General features: G+C 42.3%; 1 protein-coding gene across 1 annotated transcript in view; it reads right to left on the reverse strand.

Annotated features, from left to right (window-relative positions):
- LOC126199649 (myosin light chain kinase, smooth muscle-like) overlaps positions 1 to 22,340 on the reverse strand; it is a 380,890-nt gene that overhangs the window by 6,186 nt on the left and 352,364 nt on the right. The window contains exons 5-7 of the mRNA XM_049936576.1: positions 20,927 to 21,068; positions 20,641 to 20,840; positions 10,125 to 10,277 (exon numbers count right to left, since the gene is read on the reverse strand). Coding sequence (XP_049792533.1) covers positions 10,125 to 10,277; positions 20,641 to 20,840; positions 20,927 to 21,068 — 495 coding nt within the window. The remainder of the gene's footprint in view (positions 1 to 10,124; positions 10,278 to 20,640; positions 20,841 to 20,926; positions 21,069 to 22,340) is intronic.

Below are 22,340 nucleotides of genomic sequence, written 5' to 3' on the forward strand. Positions count from 1 at the left end.
GTGTGCTAGTTAACGCCAGGCACTCAGCACATATCTGTTTACTCTTAGACAGAGCGAAAGTTTAAAATTTAACGTGGAAGTTTCTCGTAAAAGGCTATTAGCTTGGCATTAGAAATTTCATATTAAGTGAGAAATCGCAGTGGTCACAACCTCTAAATTGGATACCAATATTATAATGCACCAATACTGTACGGTGACCGTGAATTTAACGTATTTGGCCTACACATGTGAGGTACATCACGTCACATATCGAATCGGAGAGACATGTCTGATATGCTACAATATGCTGCAATACCAAGGCGCCTGAAATGTCACCACTATCAAGGCATACTTAAAGAAATAAATAACAGCTGCCTGCAAACGGCATACAACACTAAACGTGGCGAATATATCCTTCTCAACGTCTCCAGTATTATCGTTTTCAATTTAAAGCCATACTGGACGTTGTATGACCACGATTGTTTGTTAAGATTGATAAAAAAGAAAACATTTTCAGAGACCGCTATGTCACAACTATGAGTAGCGGCGGTTTATGAAAATCTTGTTTATAAACCATAATCCTTACACAACTTAGTGTTGAAGCAACAATCGAAGTATATGTACAAGGCAAATAATCAAAATAGAAACTGTTCAGTAATGAGTAAACGGTAAAAAATAAATCTCAATTTTTAACTACTCTTAAACTGCTACAGCTTTCTATTTAAGGTTAGGGTTCATTACATTAGTTTAGGAATAAGAGGTAATGTCCCACTTTTAAAGCAGGGTGTCTGAGAGAATGAAGAGGGAATATGTATATGCATCATTGTGTAAGTTCACGTATAACACCCGTTCAAGGTCCAGAAATGATGTACAGAATACTTTGGCAAAGAAAAAATTTACGAAGCAAGAAGTATGTGGAAAACCCTCTCCATGGGAAGAGAGAGGGGCGGAGTTGAAATTTTCATATAGCTATAACACATAAATTATCCCTTTTGCTTTTCCATAGTGTTTTGCAATTTCAGAATAAAAATTCAGTCGAGTTTGAGTTTCTGTTGTGGAATTTAAGGTTTTCCAGGCGATCCATTGCGCTTTTAAGTAAACTGTATTACTTATTGTAAAATTAAACAAACAGGTAAATAATAACACACATAGCAAACAAAATCAAACAAGAACAGATAGTGAAACGAAGAAAATAAAGATGAAAGAAAGAAAGAAAAGAATGATTAAAAGTAAGCTACGAGATCCAGTATACAAATAAAAGAAAGGTCATAGTGAGTTATTGCAAACAAAGGTGGAAAAACAATACTTACAATTACTTCTAATAATTTATTGCTTTATCAGACTATTTCCTTTAATATATAGTATTTAAACACTATATTTCGTTTACATTCACATGTAAATCTAAAGTCTCAAATTGTGATATTCATGGCAAATATCAAGGATTCCAGTGGTTGGAAGATTGCTTTAGGTACCCAGAATAACTGAACTTATTTTTCCAAATTGAATTAAAAACTAATGAAAAGTCTGTGTTTACCCTACATCTTAAACAGTACAAAAAATTCTTACAAACGTCAAACCTAGAACTCAGTGCATTTCGTATTTGCACAGATTATACTTAAAATCAGAAGTCTACAGTAATTAATGTTTATGTTACAAATGTTAAAATAACCGATTGAGTATAATCGTATTCATTAGAATGCGTTATATTTTTCATTTATAACATAATTTGGCATATTGTTTGGAAGAGTAAGAAGACACCGGAGGGTTGCGATTTACGATGTTTCGGGGGATAACAAGACACATTTTGTTACCAGCAAACCACCCCCGATTATTTAAAAATCGAACTTCCATGTACAAAACAGCAAGAAACGTTTGAAATAAATTAAGTTTATAGTTTGGTGGAAGTCGCTAAGTGCTCTCATTATGAAACATCAGATGAGTGTTGTAGGAGCTATTTGCGCTTCATCTTAACAAAAGGTAATTTTTCACGAACATCAACGTTTGCGATATCATATCTCCTAAACCAGGTGTCGTAAAATGATATAATTGTGCAGTTACACTCAGTTTCCCTTGATGAATTTGGGGTGGGGGTGGAGAGGGGTGGTGTCAGCGGCAAAAATTACGAAATGTTTCAAATTATGTGTAAAGTTTACTAGAAGCCGCTATGTGTTCTCATTCTCAAATACTACATTGTCCAGTCAGATTAAAGTGACCACCGTCTATGTTTGACGGCAACACGCAATGAACTGGCAGGCGGCATTAGCAGTGGTGGATACATAAAGCGTGTCGGGGGGATGTGCGAAACACTGCAGTAATTGTCGTAATGCGAAAACGGAGCGATTTATCTAACATCCAAAAGGGGGCGATCATTGGCCAAGGGTGGAAGCATATGCGAAATGGCTAAGACTGTAAACTGCTTGCGTGCCGCCGTGGCATGGCAAAATGGAGCTGTCCAAAACCGGCGCCGAGGCAACGGTGGTGCACCGCGGGCCACAGATGAAACGGGTGAACGACTGCTGTGGAGATGTGTACCGGCGAATAGACGTACAACTGTAGAGCAACTGATCGCCCAAATGAACCAAGGGGCTGCCAACAATATCTCCTTAAAGACCGTTGAGCGGACGTTGCTACGAACGGGACTCCGCGGCATGCACCTGGTTCGTGCGCCCATGCTCACTGCTGTCCATCGGCTACGAAGGCTAGAATTAGCGCGCCAGGGCTGCAACAGGACGTCCACTGAGTAACACCAGGTGACATTTGCAGATGAATCACGCTTTACGCCCCATCGGACAGATGACCGTTGGCGTGTGCGGCGTGAAACGTCTGAAAGCAAACACCTTGCAACAATCGTCGGATCGATCCAGGCCGGAGAGCATTCTCTGGGTGATATCATCACCCTGGAAGGCGCAATGGACTAGCACAATTATGCTTCTATCCTCGGGGACCGTGTCCATTCCTACAAGCAGTTTGTGCTTTGTCGGCAGGATGGCATCTACCAACAGCACAATATAACGATCTCACCAGCTCCCAGTGTATGTGTGTGGTACATCTACATCTATGTGATTACTCTGGTATTCACTATAAAGTTCCTGGCAGAGGGTTCTATGAACCACCTTCAAGCTGTCTCTCAACCGTTCCACTCTCTGGAAAAACGAGCACTTAAATTTTTCTGTGCGAACCCTGATTTCTCTTATTTTATCGTGATGATCATTTCTCCCTATGTAGATGGGTGCCAACAGAATGTTTTCGCAATCGGAGGAGAAAACTGGTGATTGAAATTTCGTAAGAAGTTCCCGTCGCAACGAAAAACGCCTTTGTTTCAATGACTGCCACTCCAATCACGTATCATGTCTGTGGCACTATCTTCCCTACTTCGCGATAATACAAAACGAGCTGCCCTTCTTTGAACTTTTTCGATGCCATCCGCCAGTCCCCCTGATGCGATTCCCATATCGTACAGCAATACTCCAGGATAGGGCGGACAAGCGTGGTGTAAGCAGTCTCTTTAGTAGACCTGATACACCTTGTAACTGTTCTGCCAATGAATCGCAGTATTTGGTTTGCTCTACCCACAACTTTATCTATATGATCGTTCCAATTTAGATTATTTGTAATTGTATTTCCTAAGTATTTAGTTGAATTTACAGCCTTCAAATTTGTGTGAGTTATCACGTAATGGAAATTTAGCGGATTTCTTTTAGTACTCATGTGAATAACTTCACACTTTTCTTTATTCAAGATCAACTGCCACTTTTCGCACCATACAGATATCTTATCTAAATCATTTTGCCATTCGTTTTGGTCATCTGATGACTAGACGGTAAATGACAGCATCGTCTGCAAACAATCTAAGAGGGCTACTCATATTGTCTCCTATGTCGTCAATATAGATCAGGAACTGTACAGGGCCTATAACACTTCCTTGGGGAACGCCGGATATTACTTCTGTTTTACTCGATGACTTTCCGTCTATTATTTCGAACTGTGACGTTTCTGAAAGGAAATCACGAATCCAGTCGTACAACTGAGGCGATATTCCATAGGCACGCAGTTTGGTTAGTGTGAGGAACGGTGCCGAAAGTCTTCTGGAAACGTAAAAATATGGAATCAATTTGACATTCCCTGTCGATAGCATTCATTACTTCATGAGTATAAAGAGCTAATTGGGTTTCACCAGAACGATATTTTCTGAATCCGTGCAGACTAGGTGTCAATGAATCGTTGTCTCCTAGGAGAAAGGAGAACCACTTGCATGAATATCTAAGAGCTTTGATGGAAACCCAGTTCTAAGCAAAGAAGGGAAAGCAGAAAGATGGAAGGAGTATATCGAGGGTCTATACAATGTCGACGTACTTGAGGACAATATTATGCAAATGGGAGAGGATGTAGATGAAGATGAAATGGGAGATATGATACTGCGTGAAGAGTTTGACAGAGCACTGAAAGACCTGAGTCGAAACAAGGCCCCGGGAGTAGACAACATTCCATTAGAACTACTGACAGCCTTGGGAGAGCCAGTCCTGACAAAACTCTACCATCTGGTGAGCAAGATGTATGAAACAGGTGAAATACCCTCAGACTTCAAGAAGAATATAATAATTCCAATCCCAAAGAAAGCAGCTGTTGACAGATGTGAAAATTACCGAACTATCAGTTTAATAAGTCACAGCTGCAAAATACTAACGCGAATTCTTTACAGACGAATGGAAAAACTGGTGGAAGCGGACCTCGGGGAAGATCGGTTTGAATTCCGTAGAATTGTTGGAACACGTGAGGCATTACTGACCCTACGACTTTTATTAGGAGAAAGATTAAGGAAAGGCTCAAATGGCTCTGAGCACTATGGGACTCAACTGCTGTGGTCATAAGTCCCCTAGAACTTAGAACTACTTAAACCTAACTAACCTAAGGACATTACACACATCCATGCCCGAGGCAGGATTCGAACCTGCGACCGTAGCGGTCGTGCGGTTCCAGACTGTAGCGCCTTTAACCGCTCGGCCACTCCGGCCGGCTTAAGGAAAGGAAAACCTACGTTTCTAGCATTTGTAGACTTAGAGAAAGCTTTTGACAATGTTGATTGGAATACTCTCTTTCAAATTCTGAAGGTGGCAGGGGTAAAATACAGGGAGCGAAAGGATATTTACAATTTGTACAGAAACCAGATGGCAGTTATAAGAGTCGAGGGGTATGAAAGGGAAGCAGTGGTTGGGAAGGGAGTGAGACAGGGTTGTTGCCTATCCCCGATGTTATTCAATCTGTATATTGAGCAAGTAATAAAGGAAACAAAAGAAAAGTTCGGAGTAGGTATTAAAATCCATGGAGAAGAAATAAAAACTTTGAGGTTCGCCGATGACATTGTAATTCTGTCAGAGACAGCAAAGGACTTGGAAGAGCAGCTGAACGGAATGGCCAGTGTCTTGAAAGGAGGGTACAAGATGAACATCAACAAAAGCAAAACGAGGATAATGGAATGTAGTCGAATTAAGTCGGGTGATGCTGAGGGAATTAGATTAGGAAATGAGACACTTAAAGTAGTAAAGGGGTTTTGCTATTTGGGGAGTAAATTAACTGACGATGGTCGAAGTAGAGAGGATATAAAATGTAGACTGGCAATGGCAAGGAAAGCGTTTCTGAAGAAGAAAAATTTGTTAACATCGAGTATAGATTTAAGTGTCAGGAAGTCGTTTCTGAAAGTATTTGTATGGAGTGTGGCCATGTATGGAAGTGAAACATGGACGATAAATAGTTTGGACAAGAAGCGAATAGAAGTTTTCAAAATGTGGTGCTACAGAAGAACGTTGAAGATAAAATGGGTAGATCACATAACTAATGAGGAGGTATTGAATAGAATTTGGGAGAAGAGGAGCTTGTGGCACAACTTGACTAGAAGAAGGGATCGGTTGGTAGGACATGTTCTGAGACATCGAGGGATCACCAATTTAGTATAGGAGGGCAGCGTGGAGGGTAAAAATCGTAGAGGGAGACCAAAAGATGAATACACTAAGCAGATTCAGAAGGATGTAGGCTGCAGTAGGTACTGGGAGATGAAGAAGCTTGCACAGGATAGAGTAGCATGGAGAGCTGCATCAAACCAATCTCAGGACTGAAGACGACAACAACAACAACAGGTAATTCCAACAGGTAATTCATAATGTTCGAATACAGTATATGTTCCAAAACCCTACTGCAAATCGACGTTAGTGGCATGGACCTCTAATTCAGCGGATTACTCCTATTTTCCTTTTTGGGGGAGGGGGGGGGGGGTGACTCGAGCAATTTTCCAGTCTTCAGGTTCGGAACTTCCTGTGGGCGAGAGGTTGTATATAATTACTAAATATGGAGCTATTGTATCAGCAACTCTGAAAGGTTCCTGACTGGTATACAGTCTGGACCGGAGGCCTTGCCTATATTAAGTGATTTAAGCTACTTTGCTACACCGAGGACATCTACTTCTATGTTTCCCATCTTGTTAGTTGTTCTTGATTGGAATTCAGCAATATTTACTTCGTCTTTTTTTGATGAAGGAGTTTCGGAAAACCGTGTTTAATAACTTTGCTTTAGTGGCACTGTCATCAGTGACTTCGCCGTTGTTATCGCGCAGTGAAGGTATTGATTGCGTCTTGCCACTGGTGTGCTTTATGTATGACCAGAATCTCTTTTGGTTTTCTGCCAGATTCCGAAACAGAGTTTCGTTGTGGAAATTTCCCATCGAAGTATTCAAGCACGAGTTGGGCCACCAAACTCCTCGAATTTAAATCGAATCTAGAATCTGTCGGACCACCTCATTCTGGCTGTTCGCAACATGGATCCTCGACCGAGAAACCTAGCTTAGCTATCCACGGCACAGGAGTCGGCATGCAGCCACTTCCCTGTCAGTATCTTCCAGGACGTCTCTTCCTGCACATCACGCAGTGGTCCGCACTGCAAAAGGTGGTTATTCAGGATTTTGACAGGTGGTCACATTAAAGTGACTGAACAGTGTAATTATGATCAGGAGTTACAGTACTCAATATTTTAAAGATGTCTACACTGCCAATGATAAAATAACCTATTGGATATTATGACATTTATTAAAATCCGTTATATTTTCCATTTATAATTTACCGTATTATTTGGAAGAGTAAGAAGATGCCAGAAGATTGCTATTTACATTAAGTTTCAGTGGACAACAAAGTATACTTTGTTGCCAGTTCCCTCTGCCCCCTCCCACCTCTCCCTTCCCCCAATTTGTTAATTACATTTCACATCTACACTCCTGGAAATTGAAATAAGAACACCGTGAATTCATTGTCCCAGGAAGGGGAAACTTTATTGACACATTCCTGGGGTCAGATACATCACATGATCACACTGACAGAACCACAGGCACATAGACACAGGCAACAGAGCATGCACAATGTCGGCACTAGTACAGTGTATATCCACCTTTCGCAGCAATGCAGGCTGCTATTCTCCCATGGAGACGATCGTAGAGATGCTGGATGTAGTCCTGTGGAACGGCTTGCCATGCCATTTCCACCTGGCGCCTCAGTTGGACCAGCGTTCGTGCTGGACGTGCAGACCGCGTGAGACGACGCTTCATCTAGTCCCAAACATGCCCAATGGGGGACAGATCCGGAGATCTTGCTGGCCAGGGTAGTTTACTTACACCTTCTAGAGCACGTTGGGTGGCACGGGATACATGCGGGCGTGCATTGTCCTGTTGGAACAGCAAGTTCCCTTGCCGGTCTAGGAATGGTAGAACGATGGGTTCGATGACGGTTTGGATGTACCGTGCACTATTCAGTGTCCCCTCGACGATCACCAGTGGTGTACGGCCAGTGTAGGAGATCGCTCCCCACACCATGATGCCGGGTGTTGGCCCTGTGTGCCTCGGTCGTATGCAGTCCTGATTGTGGCGCTCACCTGCACGGCGCCAAACACGCATACGACCATCATTGGTACCAAGGCAGAAGCGACTCTCATCGCTGAAGACGACACGTCTCCATTCGTCCCTCCATTCACGCCTGTCGCGACACCACTGGAGGCGGGCTGCACGATGTTGGGGCGTGAGCGGAAGACGGCCTAACGGTGTGCGGGACCGTAGCCCAGCTTCATGGAGACGGTTGCGAATGGTCCTCGCCGATTCCCCAGGAGCAACAGTGTCCCTAATTTGCTGGGAAGTGGCGGTGCGGTCCCCTACGGCACTGCGTAGGATCCTACGGTCTTGGCGTGCATCCGTGCGTCGCTGCGGTCCGGTCCCAGGTCGACGGGCACGTGCACCTTCCGCCGACCACTGGCGACAACATCGATGTACTGTGGAGACCTCACGCCCCACGTGTTGAGCAATTCGGCGGTACGTCCACCCGGCCTCCCGCATGCCCACTATACGCCCTCGCTCAAAGTCCGTCAACTGCACATACGGTTCACGTCCACGCTGTCGCGGCATGCTACCAGTGTTAAAGACTGCGATGGAGCTCCGTATGCCACCGCAAACTGGCTGACACTGACGGCGGCGGTGCACAAATGCTGCGCAGCTAGCGCCATTCGACGGCCAACACAGCGGTTCCTGGTGTGTCCGCTGTGCCGTGCGTGTGATCATTGCTTGTACAGCCCTCTCGCAGTGTCCGGAGCAAGTATGGTGGGTCTGACACACCGGTGTCAATATGTTCTTTTTTCCATTTCCAGGAGTGTATAAAACAGCAAGAGAAAGTTTACAGAGGTTTCGAAGTGTAGTTTGAAGTTTACTGAAAGTCGCAAAGTACTCTCATTATTAGACTCTGGAAAATTATAGCCGTGGTAATATGGGCTTCGTTTTAAGGAAATGAAGGTTTTTCACGCATGTTATTGTTTATGATGTTACATCTCCCGAACTATTTGTCGTAAAATGATATAATTTTACAGGTACTTTCAATGGTATATTTGAGTATTGTCTGCAAAATGTATTGCGAATACAGTCAGTCATAAAGAAGTAATAAATCAAAACATTACGCCTGATGGTGAAATTTTACTGCAAGAACAACCAAAAATGTAGGAAGCGATAAACTTTCTCCCTCTCATTATTTAGTGGGGGCTGTCACTGAGAGAAAGTTTAGAAGCAGTTTTAAATTATGTGTAAAGTTTGCTGGAAGTTGATACGTGCTCTGACTCTCAAATACTAGGTGAAAATAGTCTGGGTATTCTGAGGGTCGTGAGTTACGCTCCTTCAAGTTTCAAACGTTTTATACTTAACTTATTGTATTAAACCTTTAGTGTAAGATTGTACCTCTTAATGAGTAGATTTTGACAGCATTTTAATTTTTTAAAGTTGGTCAATAGTTATGTGAAATATTGAAAATTAAATTTCTGCTTCCCTTGGAAGCCTTGGATAGGCAACCTGCAACCTAGCATCGCTGTAACCGCTTAGTAATGCAATGTAGATTCTATTGTAATGAGCTAAACCGAACGAGTAAAATACATTTTTTAAACGTAATTTAAATGAATTACTTTTCCTACGTCTTAGTCTTTTATTATTTTGTCTGCATTTTTACAAGTTCTGAAGTTTATAAGTTGGTTCACGTATTTGCCGAAGATAAATTGCAAGAGAAAAATCTTTCACGCAAAAACTAGGTGTGTGTCGCTTTAAAATCTATGTATGTATCTGTTTCAAGTTCGGGTCGTGGAAATTAGAGGATACGACACAAAAAAGACGTTTCACACATTTGTCGGCTGTGAGAAAGCAGGAGGCCTGACAAGCGGGCAAAGCTCATGCAGTTTTATAAGTTTAAGGTGCACACATTTTGGGCCTTTGTCATGCCTTTCATGTTTTCAAACACGGCAAATTACGCCGGTATAAAATATTCTGTAGGCTGCTAATCAAAAAAAGAGAGACGTAGAAAAATCGCCTGGAAATTTCACTAGAAAGCTGTTTTGCAAAAAATATTTTCATACAACAAGAAATAGCTCTCAGATTAGCGAACATGAGCAGCCAAGCGGTAGCCTTTGCTATGAGCCAAACGCAGCATTTAAAAAATAATAATCAAATGTGACACAGATACATTCACAGATATTATATGGAAAATAAGATCCGAGACACACGAGAATTCAGAAAAGATGAAACATAGATTGTTACATAAAACATTGCTTGTTAAAGAAGAGAAATCCATGCCGTGTTGACTACGTACTCTATGTCCTTAACCAGCAGTTTTTCTATGAAGTCCTTTGCGTCGTCTGAGATTTCATTGAAGGCCTCATCGTCGAAGTCATATTTGGCTATGGTCACGTTTGCCATCGTCTCCACGTCAGTATCCCCCATAAACGGAGACAAGCCAGATAACCTGAAACACAAATTAAAAGTTGCTCAGCCTCCGTTACTCAACTGGCCAAAAAGTTTCGCAGCACCAGCATATATGCGGATGTATGTGGCCACAGATTCAACGGTAAAAAGGGAAGGAAGAATATATCGTACGAAACAAAAAATTAGCATTCATGTGAAATCAAAACAAAACCTAATTGGAAAGCTTTGCACATCTTTTCTTCTTCTACACTTCATTGTGCCTGTTCCAGCTTCACAAATTGTCTGTCCATCTCTTCTTAGGTCTTCCAACGTCTCTAAGCTAAGCCTGTTTTGGGAAGTTGTTTTCTGTCCATTCTCTCTATCTGTTCGCAACAAGTTTTTGCGGTGTTCGGTTATTCTGCTCTCAATCGGCTCTACTTTTAGTTCTTGTTGCACTGTTTCGTTTTGTGTGTGGTCTCTTCTTAAGCAGCCTTTTGTTCTTCTTAGAAATTTCATTTCTGCATCTTGTATTTTACCTAGTGTTCTTTTTGTGAGTAACCAAGCATTCACTTCCCTGAAGAAATGCTGGATCGCTCATAGTTTTATAAATATTTACCGTCGTGTCTTCTCTGGCCTTGTTTTTAAATACATTGTGAATGCAGATAAAGAGATAAAAATGAGATGAAAAAGAATACTCAAATTACTGGGATATAAACATTTTAAATGCTGCTTATAAAGTCTATTCATCTATCACTAAAAGTAAACTCCAGCTAATAGCAGAAGCATTTTTACGAGAGGAACAATGTGGCTTTCTAAAGGCAGGTTCCGAGCAGGTGCAACATTTCACCGAGCCATTATTCATGGTCTTATTATACTACGACAAGACATATGATATGATAGGTGCGCTGAAATATGATAAAACTCACTGACTATAACGTACCCCTAAATTGATTGAATTCCGTTAGTCCTAGAACACTAAAGGGGAAAAATGTTACATGGTCACTAAACCAATGTAAAGGTTACTATTCCACATTTTATTCAAAGGGAAAAACGAATATGTGGTCTCTCACCAATCCACTTTGATGTACTGTATATGTCAACAAAGTTATAGAAGAGTGATAGTATAAAACGCCAAGAAGACGGATCTGGGAAGAATAAATTTGTTAAATCCATTTTATATGCATACGACCAAATATTTCTATCAGACCGTGAAAGTACTTTACAAGAAGATGTGTTTAAATTGAATAACAAATGTTTATATCTGTAAATAAAAGAAATTTAATGGCAATGGAAGGGAAACACATAAGGAGTGCAAAAATAACGACAGGCAATAAAATAATAGAACGGTATAACTGACCTCTATTAATATTTGGCTTTATAATACAACAAGAGGATAATGAAAAATTTATTTTGTTGGGTTACAGTAATGTTTCATGAGGATCAGTTATGAATTCTTTGTAACTGAGGAAATGATTATCTGAGCTAAAACAGTATTTTGAATCAAGCACTGAATTATTAGCAAAGACTGGATCTAGGAAATTCTTTTTAACTCTTTCATTTAATTCCTTTTTTGTTGAACTGAATTTTTGCTCAAATCAAAGTTGCTGAGTACCTTCGGCTTGTGTGGTTGCGTTTGAAAAATCTGTTTACTAAAAATTAGTCGAGACTGCATGACTTAATAAGAGCATGGAACTTCAAAGCAAGGAACTGCATGGAGGTTCTGATAAACGGTAGATAAAAGAAATTGTTACTAAAAATGAAAGTAAATTAACTGTCTTACTAGCTTCGAGTACACTCACAGTGGCCACATGTAATTCTTCAGGATAACGAAAAGGTGGACAATTACGTAAAGAAAGTTGAATAACTCTTTTCAATTCTTACAAGAAACTTACTTTTATTAGTACAGAAGTGCTTTCAGATGCAGGCTCTATAGAACAAAGGCAGTAATGAACGTTGCATTGTAGTACACAGTAATATAACGTGAAAATGAAAAAAAACTAGGAACGCTGGCTCCTTATTGTGTCTTTACTCTTAGAGGAACATTGAACTGTACATAAACCATATCACTTTAAAATTCATTAATTTTTATTATATATATGTAAAATTCCTTTTAAAAATTTAAACTCTCTCTTAAAATACTTGGCGCTTCATAAAGAGGCGCACAACAGGTAAATTCGTATAAATATCTCGGAACAAAGGTATCGATATACGAAAATAATTCAGATGTGGTTCAAAGATACAGGAACCTAAATGGTTGTGTAGGGAGGCATCTTCGTAGAACTATGAGGAAAGAGATAACACTAAGATTACACAACGTGGTAGTTAAGTCTGCTCTCATGTGTGGTAAAGAAAACTGAATCATAAAAAGAGGAGATGAACGAAGAATTTAAGCAACTGGGATGAACTTTTGAGGTCACTTCTTGGACAGACGCTAAGGGACAGAGTACGGAGTAATAATAAAAGACAACTACTAGACATAAAAACAAGAATGATAAAAGTTATTAAATACTACAAAAATGGTATGACCATATCTTCTATTTTATGTTCTTGTCTTTTAATACAACCAAGCATATAAAAGGATGCCACCTGAGCACCTGTCATGGCAAGCATTAAATTTCGATCTAACTGGAAAACAGGACATAGGACGGATGGAGACACCAGTTTTGTTCAATTGCTTTGGTTCCGGAACGGGCCAACGCCCTCCTTGAAGTGGAAGAGGAAAAAGTTTGTGCGTGGTGCCAACTATATTTCCAAATCTGTTTCATAATCTTTGTACATCTGTAAAATCAAAATATAGTGCAGGGTAATAATGGGTACCGTGTTATAGCACGCCATGCATTGTAACACGTTATTTGTAAAAGTCTCTCTTGAACACATAAATTTTACGATTCACAAGTACCAGTTTCGGCCACTACCATCTTCAGATCTGTTATAAATAGAAAAACAATGGTATAAAAACCTAATTTATTTAGCTGAAGCAATTCCTACATCAGGCCTAGTGATACACAAGAAAAATAAAAAAATACTAACATGACTATCAGCCATGTACACTGAGGTGACAAGTGATGTTATGGAAATGGAAATGAAGTCCCATCCTTTTTGACAGAGCGTAGGTGAACGAAGCGGGAGATCCGCACCGCCGTACTAGGCTAGGTCCTAATGGAGATGATTTGCTGTTGCCTTCCTCCTACCGTAATGGGGATGAGTGATGATGAAGGCGACACTACAACATCCAGTCATCTCGGGGCAGGTGAAAATACGTGATCCCGCCGGAAATCTAATCCGGAATACCGGTCTCGGAAAGCGAGAACGCTACCGCGTGACCACGAGCTGCGGACAAGTGCTGTTATAGCGATGTGCAAATACACAGATGGCAGTAGTATCGCGTACACAAGGTATAAAAGGGCAGTGCACTGATTGAGCTGCCATGTGCTTTCAGGTCATCGATGTGAATAGGTTTCCGACGTGATTATGGCCACACTAGGGGAATTAAGAGACTTTTGAACGCGGAATAGTAGTTGGAGCTAGACGCGTGATATATTCCATTTCGGAAATTGTTAGAGAATGCAATATTCCGAGATCCACAGTGTCAAGAGTGTGCCGAGAATACCAAATTTCTGACATTACCTCTCACCACGGATAACGCAGTGGTCGACGGCCTTCACTTAATTGTCCGCAGCTCGTGGTCGTGCGGTAGCGTTCTCGCTTCCCGCGCCCGGGTTCCCGGGTTCGATTCCCGGCGGGGTCAGGGATTTTCTCTGCCTCGTGATGACTGGGTGCTGTGTGATGTCCTTAGGTTAGTTATGTTTAAGTAGTTCTAAGTTCTAGGGGACTGATGACCATAGATGTTAAGTCCCATAGTGCTCAGAGCCATTTGAACCTTCACTTAATGACCGAGAGCAGCGGCGTTTGCGTAGAGTTATCCGTGCTAAAAGACAGGCAACACTGCATGAAATAACCGTAGAAATCAATGTAGAACGTACGACGAACGTATCCGTTTGGACAGTGCGGTGAAATCTGGCTTTAGTGAGCTGTGGCGGCGGACGACCGATGCGAATGCCTCTGCTAAAAGGAAGACATCGCCTGCAGCGACTTTTCTGAGCTTGTGACCATATCGGTTGGACTCTAGACGACGGTCAGATGAGTCCTGATTTCAGTTGGAAGTGTTAGAGTGTGGGGCAGGCCCCACGAAGCCATGGATCCAATCTGTCAAAGAGGCACTGTGCAAGTTGGTGGTGGCTCCATAGTGCTGTGGTCTGTGGACTGGACTGAGTCCTCTGGTCCAATTGACCCGCTCATTGATGGGAATGGTTATGTTCGGCTACTTGAAGAACATCTGCAACAAATCAGCTATGGAATTTTTATGGATGACAATGCGCCATGTCATTGGGCCACAAATGTTCGCTAATGTTTTGAAGAACATTCTGGAATATTCGAGCGAATGATTTGGCCGCTCAGATTGCCCGACATGAGTCCCATGGAACATTTATGGCACATAATCAAAAGGTTAGTTCGTGCAAAAAATGCTACACCGGAAACACTATCGTGATTATGGATGGCTATAGAGGTATCATGGGTCAGTATTTCTGCAGGGAAATTCCGTCGTCTTGTTGAGTCCGTGCCATGTCGAGTTGCTGCATTACACCCGGTGAAAGATGGTTCGATGTCATATTAGAAGTTATCCCATGACTTTTGTTCTCCTCGGTGTATATTAGCCATACTTACCATAACAATATTCTGATATAAGTATCAACTCCAGTCTATACGGAAAGTGACGGTAATGACCTGAGTGTATCCTGTATTTGTACAAATAAATTATTACTAGGATTTACTATGTACGAGGGCAGTTCAATAAGTAATGCAACACATTTTTTTTCTCGGCCAATTTTGGTTGAAAAAACCGGAAATTTCTTGTGAAATATTTTCAAACATTCCCGCTTCGTCTCGTATAGTTTCATTGACTTCCGACAGGTGGCAGCGCTATACGGATCTGTTAAAATGGCGTCTGTAACGGATGTGCGTTGCAAACAACGGGCAGTGGCGAGTTTCTTTTGGCGGAAAACCAGGGCATCTCAGATATTCATAGGCGCTTGCAGAATGTCTACGGTGATTTGGCAGTGGACAAAAGCACGGTGAGTCGTTGGGCAAAGCGTGTGTCATCATCGCCGCAAGGTCAAGCAAGACTGTCTGATTTCCCGCGTGCGGGCCGGCCGTGCACAGCTGTGACTCCTGCAATGGCGGAGCGTGCGAACACACTCATTCGAGATGATCGACGGATCACCATCAAACAACTCAGTGCTCAACTTGACATCTCTGTTGGTAGTGCTGTCACAATTGTTCACCAGTTGGGATATTCAAAGGTTTGTTCCCGCTGGGTCCCTCGTTGTCTAACCGAACACCATAAAGAGCAAAGGAGAACCATCTGTGCGGAATTGGTTGCTCGTCATGTGGCTGAGGGTGACAATTTCTTGTCAAAGATTGTTACAGGCGATGAAACATGGGTTCATCACTTCGAACCTGAAACAAAACGGCAATCAATGGAGTGGCGCCACACCCACTCCCCTACCAAGAAAAAGTTTAAAGCCATACCCTCAGCCGGTAAAGTCATGGTTACAGTCTTCTGGGACGCTGAAGGGGTTATTCTGTTCGATGTCCTTCCCCATGGTCAAACGATCAACTCTGAAGTGTATTGTGCTACTCTTCAGAAATTGAAGAAACGACTTCAGCGTGTTCGTAGGCACAAAAATCAGAACGAACTTCTCCTTCTTCATGACAACGCAAGACCTCACACAAGTTTGCGCACCCGAGAGGAGCTCACAAAACTTCAGTGGACTGTTCTTCCTCATGCACCCTACAGCCCCGATCTCGCACCGTCGGATTTCCATATGTTTGGTCCAATGAAGGACGCAATCCGTGGGACGCACTACGCGGATGATGAAGAAGTTATTGATGCAGTACGACGTTGGCTCCGACATCGACCAGTGGAATGGTACCGTGCAGGCATACAGGCCCTCATTTCAAGGTGGCGTAAGGCCGTAGCATTGAATGGAGATTACGTTGAAAAATAGTGTTGTGTAGCTAACAGATTGGGGAATAACCTGGTGTATTTCAATGCTGAATAAAACAACCCCTGTTTCAGAAAAAAAATGTGTTGCATTACTTATTGAACTGCCCTCGTACTTAGATATACGGACTGACATTGGTACTTACATCAGGATATTTTCATAGTACGTATGACTGGTATGCACGGCTGGTACTCAAGTTAATATTTTCTTTTTTTTCTTATGTATCACTTGGTCTGTTGTAGAAATAGCTTCATACAATTAAACTTATGTTTTAGACACTAGGAGACGAGGTATTGGCTGAGTTGAAGCTGTGAGGACGGGTCGTGAGTCGTGCTTGGGTAGCTCAGATGGTGCCGGCACGGTAGCTCAGCGTGTTCGGTCAGACGGTTAGCTGCCCTCCGTAATAAAAAAACTTAGTTAATGGATCAAAGCCGAAATCAACGGGTGTCTTGCGACGTCCGCCCCGAGCAGATGAAACGAACTAAAATGAACAAAATGAGATTTAAAAAAATGGCAGAGCACTTGCCCGCGAAAGGCAAAGGTCCCGAGTTCGAGTCTCGGTCCGGCACACAGTTTTCATCTGCCTGGAAGTTTCCACTATTTTTCTGTTTGTAACATATTAGAAGATTGCAAAGGCTGAAACTGGTTATTGTTAATTGTATAATTTATGTGATCGAGACGGACCTTTACAAATAAAGCGCCTTAATACCATCGCGGACTCATTTGCATACTTAATATCTCGAACTGCTAAACACTGTAACATGCTTGGATCTTCCTTGGCATTCTGTTCACAAGATGGTCGATACATGCCTGAGAAACCTGTTCCACTTAGTGATCTATTACTATCCAGTGCATGAAAAGGGATCCTGCGACGACGAACTGTAAGTTCCAGCTGGTCCCAAACACGCTCAATCGGGTTGATAACAGATACTGGAGTCCACTGCAAGAGGATTTTTCCTGCCTCCAAGAGGAAGGTGATCACGAGGTGGGTATGGTGTGCTCGTTCATTATTGTTTTAAATGACGAAACTAACGCCAAAACGGTGATTGTAAGGCTGGTAAATAGGTGGGGAATTCTGTCCGATACTGCACAGCCCTCAAATTACCCTCGGTAGTGATAAGAGCATCCGACATCCACACAACACACTCGCGCAAGAGGTGACTGGCTTAACCTTCTCTTCTGAGCCCGTGGGACTGCATACCTGAGGCGAGCATTGGTTTCTGGCCGTCTCCGTACTCTTCTAAGAGAGTCACTTCAAAAAGAACGAAGAATGTTTTTTTTAACATCCAATCTATTTTCCATGTCTTTCACATTTTCACAGAATATTGATACGTTCTCGAAAGACAAAAATGTAATTTTTCCACATACTCTCCGACTCTTTCAATTGTCTTACGCCATCATGTAACTAAAGCCTGTATACCTGCACGGCAGGAAGTCAGGACAAGAACGCTTGAGCCCCTGTAGCACCCTTCTCAAGCAAGTCAACTTCGAACCTTCTTCTACGGAGGGATTCCTTCAGTTTACTGATGAGGTGTAATCACACGGTGCCAGATCAGGGGTGTAAGGTGGGTGTTTTAATATTGTTCACCCAAGCTTGGTGGGCCCAGTGGTGGTTTTCTCACTGATATGTGGCTGGGCAACAGCAAAACTTCGTGTTTTACCGATGTTGTAGAACGCAGTTATGAAGTTTCTTAAGAGTTACCTCATACACGTCAGACTTAATAGTGGTTCAGTGTGGTCAGATGTCCTTAAGCAACAGTTCTTCTGAATCAAAAAACACACTAACTATCACTTTTCCCGCTGAAGGCACAGTTTTCAATTTCTTCATCTTCGGGTGTGTTTGCATGGTGCCATTCCATCAACTGACATTCCGTCTCTGCTACAAAGTGATGCAACTACGTTTCATCTCCCGTCACAATCCTGTATGGAAGTCATTTCCGGACATCTCGTACTATTCCAAAACTTAGGTGCACCCTGTCTTCCGTGTTTCTTCGTGGACATTCGTCAACATTTTCGGAACCGATGCGGCGCACACTTTTTTCGACTTAAACTGTTAATACTCTGCACACACTCCATTCTCCAACTCCTACTAGCATTGACAGTTAATTCACTGCTATGCGTTTGCCAACCAAAATCAGATCGTGAATACTCTGCATATTGTCAGGAATCTGTGCAGTGTTCGGTCTGTCGCTGTGTGGGTGGCCCCGGGTATTGGCGTGCCAACTTTCGCCATACATATTCTTCAGTCTTTTGTGAATGCTGATCACTGTCTCTTTCCCACAACAAAAGAATTCTGTAATAGGACGATGCTTCAGGCGAACATTACGTGCATCACCTACCTTGACGGAGTGCTACGACAGCGCGACTTGCGGAAACAACTTAAGTTAAATTGGAATACAAGGGGAAAAATGCCTCTATGACCTCCGTAAATGACAAAGAAGTAGAAAAAAAAGGGATTTTTGAAAAAAAAGTTGTGCATTTATTTTGCAGTGACCCTCTTTCGACGATCATCAAGAATCGGATAAATTCTGCAAACGTCAGTGAAAAGAACAAGACGCCATTGATCAAGGGTCAGTTCCAGATGATGCCCCGACCATCTTCTTCGCGTACCACGGTGCTTGGAGGTTCGCACTGTTCTTCTTAGTGGAACTCTAGGAGGCCAAATTTATCGTGTTTAGATGGTTGCATACTGTGTGGGTCAACATGCCCACCCACTTGGTTCCAAAGTCGCAGGACGCAGTTCTGCTCCATTCTTCTACGATCCATGATTTGTATGCAGCCGCCATCAGCTGCCGTTGCTGACCGCGAAGACTACTACGAAGCAGATCTGTGTCCCACTATAGCGGCCGAATGTTCGAATGACATCGCTGTGTTGTACGCCGATTCGGCGGCTGACAAACCTTCTTGCTGTAAAATGACAATACACGCATGGTCTAAAGAGGATATCCTCTTTGACAGATTTGATCTCTGGGAGGAAGCTTCACTGTCTCGTCCGGGTTCGGAGACATGCGACATTCTACCAAACTGAACAAAGAACCAGGTTTACTTTTACTTCCATCACACAGGTAATGCAGAGATTTCCTGTGTCAAGAGAGTATTGGGAAACATGATCGATCGATCAACGGTGGTCAGCGAATCACTAACGTGTCTTTGATAAATTTACATACTGGAAGACGTGGAAAAAATCACTGGTCCTAAGTAATTCAGTTGTTCCCAAAGATGTTGACAGCAGAGCAAAATTTGACTTCGCGTGCCATAAAGTGGCAAAAAATGTTAGCACACTCCAATGGAGGTCTGGCTGTTAGTTGATACTGAGAATTGATTTTGCATGTACCAGAAATAGTTCTGAATCATGTACACTGCCTACGAAAGTTACTGAGAAGTAATCGCACGATTATTGAGCTTCAATAATATTCTACACGCAAAAGAATGGGCCGAAATTAGTACACAAATTTCTTAAAGTCTCCATCCATTTCTGGGGCAGATTCTTCGCCACTTTCTCCCTCATGGTGAAAGTGGAAGGCGTCTACATAATTTACAGGACGTGTTTGTGCGGTTACAGAGGAGGATGGTTCTTAAAAAAAACTTAGAAAAACAGGGTGTTAAAAATGTATCCCACGGTCGCAGGTTCGAATCCTGCCTCGGGCATGGATGTGTGTGATGTCCTTAGGTTAGTTAGGTTTAAGTAGTTCTAAGTTCTAGGGGACTTATGACCACAGATGTTGAGTCCCATAGTGCTCAGAGCCATTTGAACCATTTTTGAAAAATGTATCCCAGTTTTGAGAGGCGATAGAATGGGCCAAAATAAGACAAAACTTTCCAGTTAACATGAGCCCTAAAATGCATACCTTAAGAGCTATCAGCACTCCATCTTCGCTACTCTCAAACACTGAACAAATGCTCATATCTCTGAAGGAATGCTTTTTGGAGACCATGCTTGCTTGACATTTTTTTCTTATTTTGGCCCATACTATAACATCGCAGAATATGGAAAGTAAGAAAATAGCAGTAGAGGAGATGTGTTTCACAATAGCTAAGATGAACAAATGCTCGTAGTTCTTAAGGCTCTACGTCTAAAAATATGGAATAATTCTTTTTAATATATGAGACGCTGGTTTGCTCAGATAAGTGGTGAACATAAAAAAATATAAGAAAATGGTTGACGATGCAACCTTGCTGATTGCGCTACAACAAAATTAGAATGAAGAAAAAGACACGCGTCAAGCTAAGTTGTCTGTTGTTCAAAACAACCTTATTGTACCGCTTTGTACCTCCTAAACAGCATTACGAAATGTTTTTAAGATACTACTAATACGTAGCTCCTTTTAAACTACAACAGAAAAAAATTCTTCTACTTACAGTACATAGCAAATAACTCCAATCGACCACATGTCAGTGCCGAATCCAATCTGGTCAAAATTCACAACTTCAGGAGCAACAAATTCTGGTGTCCCAAACAGAACTTGCAATTTCTTGGTTGGATCGAACTTTCTGGCTAGTCCGAAGTCAATTATTTTTATTCTGTTTCCAGTTTTTGTGAGGCACAATATGTTTTCTGGCTGAAATGTGAAAATAAACAATGAGAAAAAAGAGCGTATGTTATGTAAAGCATTCTTGTAGGATACGAAACTCATGTTCAGCTCACCTTCATGTCTAAATGCAGAATGTGTTTGGAGTGTATGAACTCCATGCCTTCGCATATTTGTCTCATAAAAACGGTGCAGGACTTCTCTGTGAGGATGAAATCATCATCGATGACTCTTTCAAAAAGTTCACCTCCTTCAATACTGAAAATAGAACATAAAATCAGTCATTTCAATCGTTGGCCGCGTCCTTCTGTTCCGCGGTAGATACTAAGTGTTTCAGAAAAATGTAGCTAATAATGGAATTTAAATTGAAGCGTAACTAAGGAACTCTATTCTACAGTTTTCGGTATTAGGACTGATCCTGTTCCTAACCTACGTTAATGACTTTCCAGTGAATTTGAAGGATTGCTTAAAAACTGAGATTATTGAAAATTGATACTAGCATATTCAGCCACACCAGACAGAGACCAGATGGTAGTTGGACAGGCCTACAAACGGTTCACAACAAATAGTTCAAGTCTTGGTCACACACAGGATCGTATTATGCAGTTTCAAGGAAATACAAAGTACTAACTGGTATGCGAAATTGAAACTCATTGTCATATTGAATGAAACGTATGTTTAAAATTACTTTGGGTCCAAGTGCTTAACAAGTTAAAATAGGGCCGACATATAGATAATTTACAAGAAGCTCGATTTAGCACATACTGCGCTCAGAAGTGTGTCTCATTACGTTAACCTGAAGGCCGAGGTGAGCCGTTCGCGGCTCGTGTTCCCCCCATCATCGATTTTACACTCTGGTATTAACATACTTCCACCTCACTACGTTAATTTAAATTACTTCTGTCACTGAGTTGCTGCTTTGCCTGACCGTGACCGGCGCTAGCAGCGCGTATCGATATATCCTCTCTCGTAGTATCTTTGCTTGACTGCTATTACGTCCCGGTCGTTGTCTGTCGTAAGCGAGTTCGGGTCGCGAATACGGGCCTGGCAGTGAGTTGGGACGCGTCTGGAGCGCAGTCCGGACCTGCCAGTGTGGGAGTTGCAATGCGGAACTAGTCCAGTCGGGTTGGAACAGTGAGGTCTGCGTCGACATGGCTCGCCCGACCACTGCCGCCACGCATCACTTGAGCCGGGCCACGGTCTTGGTGGATCGCCGGTCGGCCGTCCTACTGGACGACGGGTTTTGGCTCGCCGATCGTTCATGAGTCGGCTGCGTGTGTGTGCATCGACTCCCGATTTGTCCACGTGTGTTTAGTTACTGATGGCTATTGTTCAGGTCCTCGTGCAAGTGTTGTCAGGTTGAGTGTGTAGTTGGCGTTATTTCCACTGACAACCTGTTTTAAATGTTGTCGGCGTATGGTCTGAGAGGCCGGTCGTCTCATCGGGTAACGTGTAACTGGTTCTCCGAGTGCTTCTTGGCCCTTCAGTTACCATCTTGTAGAACATGGGTCGGTCCTTTCCTGGTGCAGG

This window comes from Schistocerca nitens, chromosome 8 (genome assembly GCF_023898315.1).
Source record: "Schistocerca nitens isolate TAMUIC-IGC-003100 chromosome 8, iqSchNite1.1, whole genome shotgun sequence".
NCBI classification, from domain to species: Eukaryota; Metazoa; Arthropoda; class Insecta; order Orthoptera; family Acrididae; genus Schistocerca; species Schistocerca nitens.